This window comes from Sinocyclocheilus grahami, unplaced genomic scaffold, assembly GCF_001515645.1.
Source record: "Sinocyclocheilus grahami isolate Dianchi unplaced genomic scaffold, SAMN03320097.WGS_v1.1 scaffold629.1, whole genome shotgun sequence".
NCBI lineage: Eukaryota > Metazoa > Chordata > Actinopteri > Cypriniformes > Cyprinidae > Sinocyclocheilus > Sinocyclocheilus grahami.
The window spans coordinates 239,545-258,306 of record NW_015505808.1 but is presented as its reverse complement, the minus strand read 5'-3'; the positions used below and the strand labels follow the sequence as shown (position 1 = coordinate 258,306).

The following is an 18,762-nucleotide window of genomic DNA, read 5'->3' as shown; positions in this document are numbered from 1 at the left end:
AAACAGTTCTAACCAAGCAGCAAAGTGGAAGTAATTTCCTCTGTATAAACAGGCGGCAGTGGCAGTGTGTATTTTACAGCCTGAGAGAGAGAAATGTAGGTGACAGTCCCCTTCACCACGAACTGAGCTTTGATCCCCATGTGCAAAGCTTTCTCAGCAAGGTGCAAATTGAGGAGGCTTCTGCCATATATCCACAAAGGCCTGAACGTACACTTCTAAATGTTTCCACACCGGAAAATGTTGTTTCAAACCGGTATGCATTTGCTTTTTTCTGTGAAACACAATAGAAGATATTTTGAAGAATTTCTTTACAACACTGGACCATATTGACTTTCATTGTATGGACAAAACACTAAAGAGTTTTTTTTTTTTTTTTACAGATTTACAGAAACAAATCATACAGGTTTGGAATGACAAGAGGGTGAGTAAATTATTTTTTTGGTTTAACCCTTTGAACTGTAGCTCTTATTTCTAGCAGAAACCTGCTGTTGCTAACTAATGCATGTTGGTACAGAACAAATTGAACAGGATAAATATTTAATGAGGGACACAGTGTGTATATAGAACCATCCTATTGTTTTCAAATTGACAGTAGCATGTATTCTGTTCACATGGACAGGAAGTGAAATTCACATACAGTTCCACACTGTATGCACATTCAAACCTCTTCTCATTTGAAACGACCACACTGCCACCCATGAACAGCACTCAACTTCAAACAAATGTTACAGCCATCTCACTTTTAACAATAAGAATCCTTCTGCAAAGCAAGCATAAGGGTAGACAGGGATCTCACATACGGTCTTTCATTATGTCATTGGTGAAAGGAGGCTTTAGAAGACTTTCATCTTGAAACAGTTCCTTCTTTAAACAACTGGGACTACCTCCAAAAGATGTCTCGGCATCACAAAGACTTCTTCCATTCACAGAAACACAGACTCGGAGCAGAACCGCACACAGTCAACACCCTGTGGATATGCCCATTTTCCTCTGGATTAGCCCCATACAAAATATACTATCACAGGTTTATTGTGGTCTAAGAGGTCACAGACTTCTTGAGGAGTTCAACTGGAATATCTGAGGATGCCAACAAAGAATTTAACAGCATCGTCTACTGTTGAAATGATGGGTGAATGCATCAATAAATGATATTTGAATGGGGAAAGGGCTCTCTTGTTTCAGATACACCAAACAGAGGTTTCATTTCTGACAGTGATATTTGTAGGTCGCTGACAATCCATTTCACTGGAGCATAATAATGTCTTTGTGAGCCTCTTTTACAGACTGTACATGGCAATGATGCAGAATGAGCATGCCAACACAGCACACACAATGCACGTTATATTTCAGTGTTTCTGAAGGCCTTCTGTTGGAGCTTAATTTAAAAACTGCACTAAAAATAAATAAATAAATGAAACAATGCTACAAGAAAAAAATCGTTAATTGGTTAACTGCAAGTATTCAATACATCTACCATTACAGTAAAATAATTGAATTTTGCAAACAAAAAAATAGGAGGGAGTCACCTTATAATTTACACTGAAAATAATTACCAGGACTTTTTGATCCTTTTTAAGTTACTTTTTTTTTTCTTATTTGCATTAGGCTGTTCTGTCTTACATTTTAAGTTGTTTAGTGAACGTTTATGCAATCACTTCAGTATCACATGAGATACCCTGATGGATTTTTGTCTTTGTATGACGCTGTACACTGTCTAGTCTTTGCCACGGTTTATTGATGTACCTGTATTATTATGATGGTTTTCAGTATATTTTAAGGTACAAAGCAGATTCTGGTACTACAATGCATATGCCTGGATAATGACTTATCATATGATATGACGTGACGATATATTCAGTAATGAAAAAACATTAAATGGCTGTTCAATGTCTCAAAGCACCAGCTTTAGGATATCAGTCATTTACACAGAGGTTATCATGAAAATCAGTAAATACTTCCTGAAATCTGCACAGGAAGAGCGACCATAATAATTACGTCCTGTGGACTGTAGCTACATCAGAAGAGTTTCGAAATGTGCTCGACCTTATGTATACAGGGCAATTTATTTTTGGGAGAGTGGGGAGTAACATTCATTTAACCTACACTGTAAAAAATGGAATGAGCTATTTACTTAAAATATTGATGGTAATAATATTACACATAATATTTTTGAGTAGTTTTGCCAGGCTTGATTTTTTTAATGGAATCTACCTGAATAAATCATGTGAAATCTCCTAAATTAATTCATCTATGACACAATGAATTTAATAGAATTAGTGAAATGTGCTCATTTATTTGAAGTTGATTCTCAAAAGTCTGTGATTTTGAGTGAGGTATTTTGTACATTTAAAAGGCTGTATACAGCCAAACAGCTCAAGTAGGAAAATACTTGAGAAATACTGGAAAGTACTGCACTAGCACAAGCAAAAGCTACTGCTCATTGAACAAGGCGTAATGCCTTAGAGGAGTAGTATCCATAACCATAAGCTCTTCTCTTCTGCACAATGGTAAGGATTGCACGGTGCAATGGAAACTTCAATGAAACACAAACTCTTTCAAATGTCAAACATAACTGAACATTAAACATTAATAGATGTTTCCCTTCACTCAAAAACACATAAAATAGCATTTAATTTCAAAATGTACTCTCCATAGCCAGCCATATGCAAAGCATGCTCGGAACTAACAATCACCTCTAGCCTTCTTTCCTTATTTTTTTATTTATTTAATCAGTTCCAAACTCATCTCTTGGTTTTATTAGTAAAAAGTCCTCAATATTTTCTATACAACACTGAATCACAATTTCTTTAATGAAATATACACAATATTTGTAATTATCACCTTAATTTTTTAATGAAAATTACAAGACCCATGATTAATTTTTTACAGTGTAATAGAAATGAGCTACATGGGTGACCACTGTATCATACATGACTGAGGTGTCAGAGATGTGCAAATCAAAATTATTTTTACAAAACTAATTTTTAATATAAACTTCTTGCACAAATTGTCAAATGTCTGTTTTCTATTAGTGTAACACAGCCCATCTTGCAGCACTCTTTGTACTTGACATTCATTTTGCCGTTTAGGGATGAGTTGTAGATATTTAAACTACTTCAATTTGTAGCAGACACATATTCTAACAAACAGCATATCAAAGTTTGAGAAACAAAAACACCGAGCTACAGACCTTGAAACAACTGTGTTAGATCACTGCTCTCCCCTACAGGTAGCCTATTAGTTATGAGAACTAAACCTACCCTGGACCATGTAGCAAACAACATAAGCTACATTACACACTTGCAAACGGATAAAACAACTTAAACACACTGTGTAGCAGGAAAATTGAAGAACGCATGCTTCAAGACACAAATACTTTACAAGAAACTCTATTTACATCAAGAATATCGAACAGGTGTGACAAAACACGGGATCATAAAACATCGGATAACTGAGTAGTCTTTCCCTCAGTGTTGGGGAAAGTTACTTTTACAAGTAATGCATTACAATATTGCGTTACTTCATTAAAAAGTAACTAATTACGTTACTTAGTTACTTTTTATGGAAAGTAATGCGTTACGTTACTTTTTAAATCTGGACAGGGCTTGCTTGTTTGTTTTTAAAATAAAAAAGTTCTATTTTTGGCAAATATAAAAGCCTTTTCACACCAAAAGTGAAATGAATAAGCCTCAGGCTGAAGGGAAAGTACATTTACGTCCGTACAGTAGAATGCAGAAGAAGAAATTTCAACACACTTCAGCAATAAAAAAAGACTCACAAATGTTTGTCTAGAGTAATTTGTGCATGTTAGTACGCTTGAACTGGATCATCGAAGACATTGGTTAATAGAATGGGATTAAATGCATAAAGGATATTTGTGTTGTTTAACATTTAATTATTGCAGGTTTGCGTCATATTCTGAGTTGCATTATTTGTATTCGTTTTGAGGAATACTGAATCGGCGTTGTTTTTTGTGAGTGAGATGAATTAATGCATATTCATATTTGTTTTAGAACTACAATAACATCTGATTTCTCTCACCGTGGGGACAGGAGAGTGGTCAATCAATAAATTGGGGGGAAAAGTAACTTGCATTACTTATTTGAAAAAGTAACTCCGATATTCTCTTGTAAATTAAAAAGTAATGCGTTACTTTACTAGTTACTTGAAAAAAAGTAATCTGATTACGTAACTCGCGTTACTTGTAACACTGGTCTCAACACACAACATCTGAAGAAAAATCTTTTGCCCACAAAGATCTGACCCTGTTAACCATTAAAATGATACTGTATCTGATCTCTTATCTTTCAACAAGTAACAAGAGTCGCGCGACCAATGCACCACAGTCCTCCGCCGCCTTTATTCCTACGTTACTTCTGCAGCTCAGATTCAGAGTTTCGTACATCGTTGTCAGGATTAATTTATTTTCTCATGTATATAATCTGAGACTAAATTGCCCAGTTTAACATTTCCCACAGAAAGACAAGCGTTTGCAGACCCGTTGTAGCTGGGTCGGTGTTCACGATAAAGTCTAGTTTATAAACATGCGGCCAGCGGTTTTAAAAACGGAACTATGAATTACCTTTTTTTCCAAGGAAGTTTGTTTATACGTCCCTCTCCCGTGCCTGCGCTCGCTTTGTACAAGTCCCGGCGAAGCGTCCTCTTCGCTCATGCGCACAAGAGCAGCACAAGAGCAGCACAAGAGCGGCACAACTCGCGCTGAACTCGACGCGAGGCACAATACATGTTCCCTGACGCGAGAGCGTGACGTACAAATAACTAAGTACACAAAGGCAGGTGCTCCTCTTACTGCTTAGGCTACTATATCAGCAGAGCCTGAAGGCCAGCCACGTGGTATATGTTTCAAGAAAAAGATTAGAATGGTTTATTCTATAGCTGGGATCTATATCTCTTCTGGGGCATTTTCACTTTTTCCTCAAGTCATGCTAGCATGTGAACTTTGCAAAGTTGTGACTTTTATGTTGGTTTTACTAAAAGCCTTTAATTTTAAGTTGAATGTTCTCACTTCTGCTCTGTGTTGCACTTATTTGGGGAATTTAAATGATCTAATGTGTGGCTGAACAAGATAGGCCTACAGTCAGCTAACATGCACCTTGCAGAATCTGTAAAATTGTAATAATTTGTATTGTTAATCATTATTAATAATTTTAACAAAATAAGGGATCATAACATTGCTTGTTATTATTATTATTTTTTAATCTAGCCTGACTGCTCTCCTGAATAAGTGCTTTCACATAAGACAATTTCATAGCTGAATTTATGAAATGCCCTATTCAAAATTTACATAATATAGGCTTGATTCTTAATACTATATGACCAATTTAAAATGTTTATTTGTTGTCTGATTTGGACATTTTTATCTTGTATCTGACATTTTATGTTACAAGTTAATCTTATGTTATGAGAAATGTTATCTGCTAATCTTGACTGTGTATGATTTTTTCAATCATCCGAGGTGTAGTTGATGTTGGTAACACTTATTAATGTATTGTAGCTAATAGTTGTAGTTTATTACAAGGCATTTGTGTCATCTAATCATCTAAATTAAATCTATGAAATTGAGATTTAGAACATTTTGTTGTGCCTCTGCATGCATTGTTCTCTACCCTGACAACATTTTTGACAAATTAAATTGCTAACATTTTTACATCTGTCTGTTTTATTTCAATTTTGTAGAATTACAAATTGATGGCAATGCTTATTTTTGTCATATGATCATTTTCAGTTACACATAATGTGTTTAAATGACACGTTGTGTGTTAAATTACATTACACAGTAGATGTGTGATCCATCTTAACACACAAATTGTGTTAAATTTGACACAACATGTGTTGTCCCTGAGCACACTCACCACATGTCATTACCTGGATCACATTTGGTTTGTTTTTTGTGATGTGGCTGTATTGGAGGGTTGAGGTGGGATGTTTGGCTTCACGTAGGCCATTAACATTGTATACCGTATGAGAGAATTTCTGAAAATATTCAAAAGTCTAACAGCATTTTGGATGCTTCAAACAACAGCCATGAGTCATTTCGGTAACACTTTACAAAAAGGTTTCATTAGTTAACATTAGTTAACTACTTTAGTTAACATGAACTAAGAATGAGTAATGATTCTACAGCATGTATTAATCTTAGCTAATATTAATTTCAACATTTACTAATGCATTATTAAAATCAAAAGTTGTGTTTGTTAACATTAATGCACTGTGAACAATGAACAACTGTATTTTAACTAACTAACTAACTAACGTTAACAAAGACTAATAAATACTGTAATAAATGAATTGTTCATTGTTTATGTTAGTTAATACATTAACTAACGTTAACAAATGACACCTTATTGTAAAGTGTTACTGTTATTTCTTGAATAGAGGTAATTCTGAAGCTTGCTCTTTATACATTTTAATTAGCAAATAACATGTAATTGTAATTATTTAAAGTTTATGAGAACTTTATGAGAACAAAGTTTATGCTGAAATAGGATCATGACAATGCTTCTCAGAATACAGAACACTTAACCAGTACTGATCTCTAGTGGTTACATTAGGTAGTTCAGTATGGAGCCACAATACAAAAAAAAGCATAAATTCATGAAGTACATAGAAGTCCCATCTGAAAAAGCTAGCCTTACCAAACACTCTGCCATCACTGCATCTTTCTCATTATAAGGCAAATGCTGAATATTCCCTGCTTAAATATTTTTTGCAATGAAAATTCCTTATAGCAATGTAGCTCTAAATGTAAATTGCATATATATGCTGCTGCCTACTTTTCATACTGTCTATATCAGAGAAATGTCTGAAGTATATCTTAGTAAATGTTCAATCTCTTGCATACATGAGTAATGTATGCAAGTAGGCTATGTATGTGTTGGGGGAACCACTCTATTTGTTTGTTGGCCTTTCTTTTAAAAAAGAGATAAAAGTGCCAAAAGCCGCTCTAAAACTAGCCAACAAACCAGCCTGTCCAGTAGTCTATGGGAGACAAGCTAAAACCAACAAACAAGGCAGTGTGACTAGTAGCAGATCTATACAGGTGGAGCTGGGGAAGGTGGAGGGTTTTTGAAGCAAGCTGCAACTGCTATGGCAAGCCCTAGTCATATATTTGAATGGCCATCTAGAGTTTCATGCCAGAACTCTGTATATAATAGAGCAACATCATCATTAATCATTAAATGACTGTTATGAAAGTCAAGATGCACCACTACTTTAGTAATATTTAATTAACAAAGCTTCTACCATGTCTTCAAGGGTAAATACGTGGTTTGCTTTGACCCTCTTGATGGTTCATCCAATATTGACTGTCTTGCTTCAATTGGGACCATCTTTGCCATCTACAGGAAGGTATGCATGCATATTTTTAATAGATTTGCAGGTATACAGCCATGACAGTCCATGTGGTTTCCATCCTAGTACGTGAACACACTTTAATGATTGCTCTGTTCAAAGTGCACAGACAGTGACCCGTCTGAGAAGGATGCCCTGCAACCTGGCAGAAACATAGTGGCTGCTGGATATGCACTATATGGCAGTGCCACCATGATTGTCCTCTCCACTGGTCAGGGAGTCAACTGCTTCATGTTAGATCCAGTGAGTCAGTTTTACTCTACATAACTTGCACAGTTATCAATTGTGGGATCATTTAGCAGTGAATCATTCGGTACAGTTTATTCAGTCAACACAAAGCAAACTAAGAATATCATTTTTTTTGTGTAGTAAATCATTTGTAGCTTGAAATGATATGATTCATAAAGCTAGGAGGAATAGTTTGAAACAGCATAGTAGTTTCATTTTTTTAATGACTCCCGACTTGCCCCAATTTAAGAAGTATGTTACTGTAAATGTGTCTTCTTCTTCTAAATAAGCCATGCATTCATTAATTTATTGTGTTATTTATTGTAACATCAGGCTATTGGGGAGTTCATTCTGGTTGACAGAGATGTGAAGATTAAGAAGAAAGGCAAGATCTACAGTCTGAATGAAGGTTATGCCCTTTATTTTGATCCTGCTGTCACAGAGTACCTGCAGAAGAAAAAGTTTCCGGAGGTTCAGTATGCAATTGAATAAACTTTTTCCACTTAAAACGAATCAAATCATTATAAAAGCTGAACAAACGCACACATTTCAAATAGACCTCAATCACATTTGCATAATCAAATGCATGGTACATCAGAAAAATAAATATTAATAATATTGTACTACTAGAGTATGACTATTAAAATGTGTTCAGGATGGCAGTGCACCCTATGGAGCCCGTTATGTAGGCTCAATGGTGGCAGATGTGCATCGGACACTTGTTTACGGAGGAATCTTCCTTTACCCTGCAAATGTGAAGAGCCCCAAAGGAAAGGTACTTCATCTAAACACTGTTTACATTCACATGACTTTGCGTATATGAATGCCAATAAATGGGACTGTTAATGGACAGCATAACAACTAACAGCCTGTCCTAAAAGTTTATTATTATTATTTTCACATAAAATTGTTACTCAGGTCTTAGTTAAAGTAGTAGCCTAATGGTTAGAGAGTTGGACTCATAACCCAAAGGTTGTGGGTTCAAGTCTCGTACCGGCAGGGATTGTAGGTGGGGGGACTGAATGTACAGCGCTCTCTCCCACCTTCAATACCACGACTGAGGTGCCCTTGAGCAAGGCACCGAACCCCCAACTGCTCCCCGGGCGCCGCAGCATAAATGGCTGCCCACTGCTCTGGGTGTGTGTTCACGGTTTGTGTGTGTTCACTGCTGTGTGTGTTTGGATGGGTAAATGCAGAGCACTAATTCTGAGTATGGGTCACCATACTTGGCCACATGTCACTTCACTTCACTTAGTTGTTGCTTGATAAAAGTCTTATTCAGCAGCCCAAAGAAGTATTTGGACACTTAAAAATGTCTGAATGCATTAGATAAATAAATGGTGGCACCTGCTAACGAATGCTAGACCAGAATTAACTTCACTTTTCTGAGCCATTTTGCAATTGGTTTTAACAAACTGGTTCCAAGGAATTCTTCTCAAGTAGCCACAGAGTTATAACCACAGGTGTAGTTTGTCACATGATCCACTATGTTTGACTATACAGCAAGTAGTGTATTGTTTAATTCATTTAATAACTTTCATATAGTCACTTAAAAGAGTCCATAATGTTTTAGGGACACTGTACTATTCAAATAAATACATGAATGAAGTGAAGACATGAAACGTATATATATATGACCTTGGCTCCAGTTCTTTTGTTTGGTGTCACATCTACAGGTGTGTCAATGTTTACTCCCTCTTATCCAGAAGACCTGAGCTGAAAACGGATCTGTTACAGTTACATTGTAGATACTTGTGTAATAACAGTTGTGCCATGCTATCATTTCACAATATCATAATTCAAATACCTTGGTGAGAAAGCTTTTAACTTCATACTCAAAAAATGTGTGACTTGATCGTCACATGCACAAAAAGGCCTGTAGAGGGAGCTCTAGCGCCCTAACTAGATGTTCTTGAGTAAATATGGGAGGAGGCTGGTAGAGAGTTGTAAAACTTCGTCTGTGTTCTTCGCTCTTCAGCTCAGACTGCTCTATGAGTGCAACCCCATGGCCTTCATCATGGAGCAGGCCGGAGGGATGGCCACCACAGGGACCACCAACATCCTGGACATCCAGCCCGAGAGCCTCCATCAGCGGGTACCTGTGGTGATGGGTTCCCCTGATGATGTCCGAGAGTACATCTCCATCTTTCAGAAACATCATAAATGAAGAGCAATAGTCAGAATGTACAACTAAGACTCAAAGAATCATGAAGATATATAAACACTCCAAAATAAGATACCAAAGTATTCATACTTTCAAAATACCTCGATATCAAATCACTACCCCTAAAACCAAATGTTTTTATACACTGTATGCCTCCATGAAGAAATATAAGAAGAATTTTTGAGGACAGTGATTTTTTTATTTTTATCTAAACTTGACATCAGTAAAGTAGAACATTTAGTTGAGGCTGTTTTTAGAGAAACACACTGTTTTCCACATTAGATTGTTTCCCTGAGTGTTATCGGCTGCTGAAATTGTTGTTGGCCAAAAAGACAGAAGCAAGTTCATGGCAGCAATGAGGATGATTTGAATTAAAGTTGATCTTGTTTCTGTCTGTACAGACAGACCAAATAATCACTTGTGCCTTATTGCACCCTATTGAGGGAAGCTGTGAATAAAGTTCTTGACAAAACCAGAGCCTTTCTGAGATATGTTTGTGCTCTGTTAACAACTCTTACATTATGTAGATGTTTTGATTTATGATTTATAATGTCCAAACACTAAACATTACAACTTCCGAATTTCTTTACAGTGTGCACATTTCAGTAAGCCTCTGAGAACACAGCACTTGTGAATGAAAAATGCTACGTTTCCTTCATCATACAGTAATATTTTCCTATATAACCAGAGATTTTAATACAGGACATACTGTACAACAAGTTCAAGCAACCAAATGAAGAGCAGATGACCTTTTCTCTAAAGGCCAGTAGAGCCCTGCTGACATTTGAGACACATTTTGGGGTGTTGCTGTACATGACCTTGGTCAAAATATGTGCATGCATATCTGTTTATAAATTATACTCTCATTTAAAAAAAAATCTTATGATAATTATTTGTAGCATAGTACAGTAGAAACATGCTGTGCTCAGATTGAGTATAGAAATGATCAGAGAAATGCTTCCCTGTGTTCAGTGAGCTCTCCTCTATTGGAGTCCTCTGCTTTTCTACTGTGAGTGAAATGTTGTCTGGAAAGTTCTGATCCTAATAAGATTATTATTTTGGGCTCTGTAGCAGAGGAGGCACTCACATTTAAGGCAATAGGAGCAAGAAGCAATAGATTGAGTGCTTGTTTGGAAACGCATCGGCCAACCTGTCAAATCTGGAGAGCGACGTCTGTACCATTGCTTAAATGTATTGCATAAACACTGCTTGTTGAGGATTAGAATTTAAATGAAGTTCTCAAGAAAGCATGTTAAGTGCACTTTTCAGTGCTGTGAATCAAATATAATGCATAAGCAGCATGCTGTATATTCATTTTCTTAAAACATGTTTGATGTGTTTAGTCACGCTTACAGGTTTGATTTTTAGTTATAAGGGACACATTTACATATAAATATATATACAATATTATTAATGAGATCCATTTAACAGACCTCCAGTATTCACTGGGACATGATTGTCATAAACAATTGTGAGCTTTGCTTCATGACCCATGACCTTTTGACTCCTGAGCATGTGTGCCGTGTCAATAGTGGACATAAATAATTAGCTGAGAGCCAAGGAACATGCTTTATAAGTTGGGCCCTTTGAGCTCTGGCTCTACTAGCATTCAAACTACTCTACTGTCACTTGTGTTACTTGATCTGCTTCACCAATATAACCTTGGCCTTCATCCACTCACAGTATATGTAAAAAGACTGCCTAGTGGCTCTACAGTTAGTCTCTGCCTGTCCAACTGCTTGTACACTCGGACACCGTGAGGATGTCGGATCAGTCGGTCTTTGATGTGGACGTATGGACCCTCACACGTTTTGTCATGGAGATGGGGCGGCAGGCGAAGGGGGCCACCGGAGAACTCACACAGCTCATTAACTCCATGTTAACAGCTATTAAAGCTATTTCATCTGCTGTCAGGAAAGCCGGACTCGTTCACCTGTAAGTTTCATCGAATTATTTAGCATTATGTGAATGAATGTTTTACTGTAACTGTGTTGTCAAAACATGCTGTGACTGTATGAAATAGAAGCGGGCGAAAGTTCTTTCAGTTCAGCCAATGATCCAATACAAATGCGAGATCAAATAGACATAGTTATGGTTTTTGAGAAAGTCCTCGTTTAAGTTACAGTTCTAGTATGGGTAGTTAAGAAATAAACTCTTTTAGTTAGTAATGTAGTTGTCTGTAAAGAAATACTATTAATATAATATCATCATAATAATACAAAAATAGAAATGATTCATTACATTTAAGGCTGCTAATTTCTAATTTACTAATCTGATTCTTATGGCAGCGCTATTTAAGAATAAGGAAATATCACACTTTAAAAAGTTTATAAAACAAAGATTGTTGGTGTACATTTTAGAAGAAAATACAATTTCAGTCTTTCTACTTACCATTTCTTTAATTATTTGTCCATTTTAATAGCAATTTATAAGTGAAAAAAATCTTACACATTACACCGTTTTTCCAGTTCAACATTTTATCACTGTTTTTGCAATTGAACCTCAGTAGCTGCTTTTGAATAATATTAGTATGTTCTGGTTTCACTGAACACAGTCAAGGCCTTGCGGGACAGGTGAACGTCACAGGCGATGAGCAGAAGAAGCTGGATGTGCTTTCCAATGATCTGATCATAAATATGCTGCGGGCCTCTTACGGCACCTGTCTGATGGTTTCTGAGGAGAACAAGGATGCCATCTACACACCTGCTGAGAAAAGAGTATAATCATTCTCAATAGTCTTGCTTATGAATACTTTTTGAATATTCATTGTTAAAGTTCATCCAAAAATTTAAATTCTGTCATTATTTACTCACCCTTATGCCATTTCAAACCTGTAAATGATCTTTCTGTCCACAAATAAGCAAAGACGTTTATGTTGCTCTTCATATATTAATTTTGAACACATGATGTGTTTATAAATGCGTTATGAATGAACCAAAGGTACAAGAATATTAATATATTAATATATAAGCATATGACAATAGGTTCTTATGATTAAATGGAACTACTTTTTAAAAACATGGTTATTATATAAAAGAGAATAAATTGGCTTAAAATGTGTTTGCTTAAAAGGCAATAACGTATATACATACATATATTTATGATATTTAGAAAACTGTCTTAAAATTCCTGGCAGTTTACATCACACATCAATCAAAATTACAATGTGTTAAATGAAGGGAAACTTTAAGAGTCAGGTACTTAACATAAAATTACAAGTCTGGAATAAATAAATAAAACCTAAGAAACGTCCATTTAGTTTCAAATGAATTATGGCTGCTATGTAAACTATTTGTGTCAGGCTTACATCTCTTTGCTAATGCATTTTTATTAGAGTTAATTTAGATAATTACCACATGAGGTCGCAGTACGTCTGATTTCAGCTGCATACTCAGTTGAATCTGTTGTTTATCATAGGGGAAGTATGTAGTCTGTTTCGATCCTCTGGATGGCTCCTCCAACATTGACTGTTTGGCCCCCATAGGCACCATCTTTGCCATCTACAAAAGAGTGAGTGTTTGGACGGCATTAGTTGCTGCAAGATGTTTGGAGTTGCATTTTGTGTACTTTTGCATGCATGCAAGCAAACAAAAAGAATAATAATATAACAGAATTAACTTTCGTGTAAGCTTTCTGTCATGTGTGTGTGAAAAGGATTGGTTTGATGTTTGGTGTTCTTGTGCTACTTTCCCATGCAGACTGACGAGGTAGCTGACTGCATTGACCTGCCTGATGACAAATATTGGCTAAGCAATAAATTCAATTGAACTTTTAATTTGATTTTATTAAGTGCACTAGAGTGTAACTAATAGCAACGGCACAGCTGATGATCTTATTAGTTTATTGTTTAACTTTCATTGTGCTTTATATCTTTTATCATGGTTAGAAATACAAAACTGCAGTAACAAAAATGCAATCTAGATGGTGTCGTTGGGTTTGCTGAATGTTGACGTGTGTACAATTTAATTTGCTTTAACTGTTATTTTTAAACTTGCATTATATCAATCAAAAACATGCAATCAAGATGTGTCACAACAGACATCTGAATAGTTTTTGATTGTTTTTATGAGGCTCCAGTGGCAGACGGCTGACTCTGTTGTTTCTCCTGTTTCAGACCTCTGAAGGAGAACCGACAGACAAGGACGCCCTACAGCCGGGCAATCAGATCGTGTGTGCGGGTTACGCTCTTTACGGCAGCGCAACGCTAGTGGCTCTCAGTACAGGAGCTGGAGTTAACTTCTTCATGCTGGATCCAGTAAGCACAAACAGTTAAATCTGCTGAAATGATCGATTAGGAATGAATAATAACATCAGGGGGCGGTTGCATAAACATGTCACTATGTTAAGCCTGTGTCTTAAAGGGATAGTTCACCCAAGAATGAAAATGTGATGTTTATCTGCTTACCCCCAGGGCATCCAAGATGTAGGTGACTTTGTTTCTTCAGTAGAACACATTCGATGATTTTTAACTTTAACCGTTGCAGTCTATCAGTCGTATAATGCATGGCAATGGTAACAAAATCTATGAGAGTAAAAAAAACATGCACAGACAAATCCAAATTAAACCCTGCGGCTCGTGACGACACATTGATGTCCTAAGACACGAAACGATCGGTTTGTGCGAGAAACCGAACAGTATTTATATCATTTTTTACCTCTAATACACCACTATGTCCAGCTGTCTTTGTGCGCGTCCGCGGGATCTGGTGTGTGAGGTGTGTACGCGCTCTGGCGTAGTTTACGTTAATGGGTGTTGATATCCAGCCGAAGAGCAATCAACCATAACTTCAGGCGAGCAGGCTCAGAAGTTGGGAATACGTGGAAAGTCACCACTCCCGAATGAGTTTGCGCGAGAAAAAATAATCTTTTAGTTTTAAGTCGGTTTGAACAATCCAGATAAGCGCAAGTAAGTACCATTTTGATTAGCCGTCGTACCTACAATGACTGTGCACTGTGTAAACAATGAGTGACGTATATGCGCGAGAGATCACTTCCGGCGCTTGCGTAAACTACGTCAGAGCGCGTACACACCTCACGCACCGGATGCCTGCGCGCGCCCAAAGACAGTTGGACATAGTGGTGTATTAGAGGTAAAAAAATGATATAAATACTGTTCGGTTTCTGACACAAACCAATCATTTTGTGTCTTAGGACATCAATGTGTCGTCACGAGCTGCAGGGTTTAATTTGGATTGGTCTGTGCATGTTTTTTTTACTCTCATAGATTTTGTTACCATTGCCATGCATTATACGACTGATAGACTGCAACAGTTGGAGTTAAAAATCATAATTTGTGTTCTACTGAAGAAACAAAGTCACCTACATCTTGGATGCCCTGGGGGTAAGCAGATAAACATCACATTTTCATTCTTGGGTGAACTATCCCTTTAAGAACTAGTTTGACCAACTAGCAGTTAGCCAAGAGATAATCAGTCTCACTTTTCTGATTAAATTGGGCCAATCGTTTTTGTAACTGACTTAGTTATGACCAGTCTAGAAGAAAACAAATTAAATGGCTAACTTTTTAAGACTAGTCTAAGCAGTTTATGCAACCTTAACTTTACAACCTGAATGTTAGAGCATCTAGGCTGTTCTGAGATCAGGGTTTTATGGTCACAATATTTCAAAGTACTAGGAATCAGTTCGAGTGAATCGTTTACAGTTTATTCACGACTATATGAACAAAGTGCACATAGGCTATGCCAAACATAATATTACTAAAAATAGCTATGTAGTAAACTGTGAGCCATTCTATACTTTATAAAACGTTGTATGTTTCACTTCTGTTTATGGTTTGACTTTTTATATTTTTTTACACTTAAAGGGATGCTTCACTTCTTTTTTCAATTTCGAATGAAAGTCTTGAATGTTTTGTGGGTGCAGTGAACTAGTTTTGATTCCTCATCTTTGGCCCTTTTATATTAAAATATATATATACATATATATATATATATATTACTTATATATAAAAGAGTACATTATCATAGTAGCCTACATTTGTATGTCAGTGTGTGACACGGGCTCACGAGAGCATGATTTATTTTTTATGTTCCTCTTCTTCAGGCAATTGGAGAATTCATTCTGACAGACAGAAATGTCAAGATCAAGAAAAAGGGGAAGACTTACAGTATCAACGAGGGCTATGCTAAGTACTTTGAGCCTGCAGTGAATGATTATTTAAAGCACAAGAAATACCCAGAGGTGGGTTCTGTACGACATTATCCAAACTAGCCCAATAATATTGCTTTGTCTGTTTTTATTGGCAACATTTATTTTTTGGACCTAAATGTGACTGTAAGATCACAGCACCTACACAGCACAAATTTAAAACTTTGTTCCTCATGTGATCGAGCAAACATACTCACATGTTCATGACATGTTGCGACAGAACAGGGATTGTTGCTTAGCAGGCCTGTTTAAAACAAAGTGTGAGTCTGAATAATGCAGGTCAGAAGTTTGCATGACTGCATTACTGTGCTCAGCATCAGCTGACGTTTACACACGTTACATGCTGGAAAGTGAAGAGCAACTTCCTCAGCGGGAATTCATGTTCTGTTTTCTGAACTGGAACATAGACTCAGCATATCTAACTGATTCATGTTAGTCTGCACAAGCCTTGAGAGCGACTGGGTGCAGTGTGATCATAAATTATGCCGAGTATGATTTTTTCCGTGGGTCAGTTGGTTAATTATTAAAGTTGCTTGTTTTTAGTGAATACTTGTAAGATCTTGTCTTATCAGGAATACATGCTCTTGCTTGTTCATTTTTTGATCATCTGATGGTGATAAGCAGGAAAAAGTAAACAAGAGTAAAGACTGAAGAGCTTGTCTTAGATAATGCATGGGAAGATAATAATGAGAAACTTGCTGTTTACATACATTGTTATCAGTCATGTTTTATGTGGGATGTCATGTTTTCGTAGAAGTGTTGTCAGAAACATGCTATCTCTGATTTCATGACGTATTGATTTGTTTGCATATTGTGTCTGTCTTTGCTTGAGGTTGGCTAAGGGCCACCCCTAAAATCCATATTGAAAACCAAGCATTACAACTTCATGTAGTTCCTTTTTTGTCGTGTTTACTGCTCACATCTTTCTAAAGGAAAAGGCATTACATTAGGTGACAGTTGTGTGGGATTTTAGCTGTCCAGCTGGGTTTCAGTTTCCTAGAACTTCTCACACTACTTCCAGCTTTCCTGTCCTTTTTTATTGAAGCATGTGTGACCTTTGCTCCCGACAGTTATTGTTTTAGATTGTTTGCCAACTGTCGTGCAAGTAGAAATTATTTTGGATTCAGAGATCCAAGCCTAGAAAGAGCATGCATACACAAAATATCTTATTCAGAATGTTTGAGTTTTTGTTTAATTGAATTCTGATATTATTTTTGATGAAATGTGATTGCCTCACAGGATGGCAGTGCCCCATATGGTGCCAGGTATGTTGGGTCGATGGTGTCTGATATACACCGTACCATTGCCTATGGTGGCATATTCATGTACCCAGCCAATGAGAAGAATCCAAAAGGAAAGGTGAGTCGGCTAAGCTTTTACGGCATGATGATTTTTAGCTCATGTGTTTTAAGATATTCAGGACAAACATTCATACAAAAAGCACATCGGGTATTAGTGATGTGAGGAAATAATATAATGAATATGATGAAAGATAAGTTTAATTATACCATGTTACAGTAAAGTGTTTCATGCAGCATAGGTTGTCAGGTTAACATTGTTGTGTCCAGCTTGCCAGTATTATTTATATATTATATGGTATTTATTAATATTCTGAATTATCTTTTATTTTTCTTTATTTTAACTTTGTGTTTTTGATATTTTTATTATTTCTTTATGTATTTTTATTTAGATTTATTTGTGTTTCATTTTTAGTACTTATGAGTGATATTTATTTATTTATTTTATTTCAGTTAGTTGCCAAGGCAACATTTCTCATTTTCGTTCAAGTTTAATTTTAAATCTAACATATAGTTTATTTCAAATTTATTTTAGTTTCAGTTTAAGCTGTAGCTTTAGTTAACAATAACAACACTGCAGCAGACTAGGTCACTATGTCATAACATATAAGAAGACTTTCAAAATCCATAAGCCTGTTGTGTTTTATGCTGTAGATTACTTTGTTTTAGAGCAGGTACAGGCAGGTCGTATTCTGATAACAGATGTCGCTCATTTCACGGCAGAGAGCTGTGTCATTCCCGACACTGGGCAGTGACTAAACACATGACATGAGCCTAGACTGGAACAAATACACACTATAGCATGAAAGCAGCGAACCAGATATTATATCTGCAGTTCATGCTGCTTTTCATAAATAAATACCAGTGTACAAACTTTCATATGTATTGACACATTCCAGTTTCTCTGTTCTACATAGATAAGAATAAAAAGAAACCATTCTCAGTGAACTCAAACTTATTCCATGCTTCTTAGCTGACCCAAATGCACAACTGATAAGTGCTCATGGTTTAGACCCTTTGAAAAATAACCTGAAATGAGCAAATCAGCATTATGTAACTTCTAAGGTTCTCCCTTGTTTCATTCTCTCCAGCTGAGGCTGTTGTACGAGTGTATCCCCATAGCCTTCCTGATCGAGCAGGCCGGGGGCATCGCCACGACAGGCACCCAGCGCGTCCTGGATGTTATTCCCGAGTCACTGCACCAGAGGTTGCCCTTTGTGGTGGGATCCCCAGACGATGTGGAGGAGTACTTGTCCTTTGTCAAGAAACATAAAAAGTAGAGATTTCGGGTTGCGATTTGATCTATTTAAAGCTCACACATGACATCGAGATACAAAAGATCACTGTAGCTTTTTTTTTTTTTTTAAATGCTTTTTCCAGTATTTTAAATCATTATTTTTTTACCCTTATTTCACAAATCACACACTCAAGGTCTTTTCAGTTTAGATTTGCTCTTCCGCCCCTTTGGCAATCTTTCTTCCTCACTTCTTTTGTGAACATAATGTGCCTTCAGCGGTGTGTTGTTAGTTGGGA

The 18,762-nt window shown here is 36.5% G+C and overlaps 2 protein-coding genes across 3 annotated transcripts; both read left to right on the top strand.

The window, feature by feature from the left end:
- Positions 1-6,615: 6,615 nt before the first annotated feature.
- Positions 6,616-10,240, top strand: LOC107558021 (fructose-1,6-bisphosphatase isozyme 2-like). Its single transcript, XM_016241622.1, has 6 exons — positions 6,616-6,620; positions 7,257-7,368; positions 7,474-7,614; positions 7,933-8,070; positions 8,255-8,374; positions 9,578-10,240. Exons 1-6 carry the CDS (start codon positions 6,616-6,618, stop codon positions 9,764-9,766), a joined length of 705 nt encoding a protein of 234 aa, XP_016097108.1. The 3' UTR covers positions 9,767-10,240.
- An 846-nt stretch (positions 10,241-11,086) lies between these two features.
- LOC107558028 (fructose-1,6-bisphosphatase isozyme 2-like) lies at positions 11,087-18,598 on the top strand. Of its 2 annotated transcripts, XM_016241627.1 has the most exons (8): positions 11,087-11,698; positions 12,318-12,480; positions 13,181-13,273; positions 13,462-13,470; positions 13,878-14,018; positions 15,827-15,964; positions 17,171-17,290; positions 18,321-18,598. In XM_016241627.1, the coding sequence occupies exons 1-8, from the start codon at positions 11,526-11,528 to the stop codon at positions 18,507-18,509; spliced, it is 1,026 nt and encodes a 341-aa protein (XP_016097113.1). In that variant the 5' UTR covers positions 11,087-11,525; the 3' UTR covers positions 18,510-18,598. The 2 variants fall into 2 exon arrangements, with proteins under 2 accessions (XP_016097113.1, XP_016097114.1); XM_016241628.1 differs by lacking the exon at positions 13,462-13,470 and having other exon boundaries at positions 11,094-11,698.
- Positions 18,599-18,762: the final 164 nt, after the last annotated feature.

Bases quoted from the DNA above. Each gene is read 5' to 3' on its own strand.
- LOC107558021 (XM_016241622.1), top strand. The intron at 7,615-7,932 runs GTGAGTCAGTTT...TTGTAACATCAG, and splicing joins ACTGCTTCATGTTAGATCCA to GCTATTGGGGAGTTCATTCT. The intron at 8,375-9,577 runs GTACTTCATCTA...TTCGCTCTTCAG, and splicing joins TGAAGAGCCCCAAAGGAAAG to CTCAGACTGCTCTATGAGTG.
- LOC107558028 (XM_016241627.1), top strand. From the start codon at position 11,526: ATGTCGGATCAGTCGGTCTTTGATGTGGACGTATGGACCCTCACACGT. The intron at 11,699-12,317 runs GTAAGTTTCATC...CACTGAACACAG, and splicing joins AAAGCCGGACTCGTTCACCT to TCAAGGCCTTGCGGGACAGG. The intron at 14,019-15,826 runs GTAAGCACAAAC...CCTCTTCTTCAG, and splicing joins ACTTCTTCATGCTGGATCCA to GCAATTGGAGAATTCATTCT.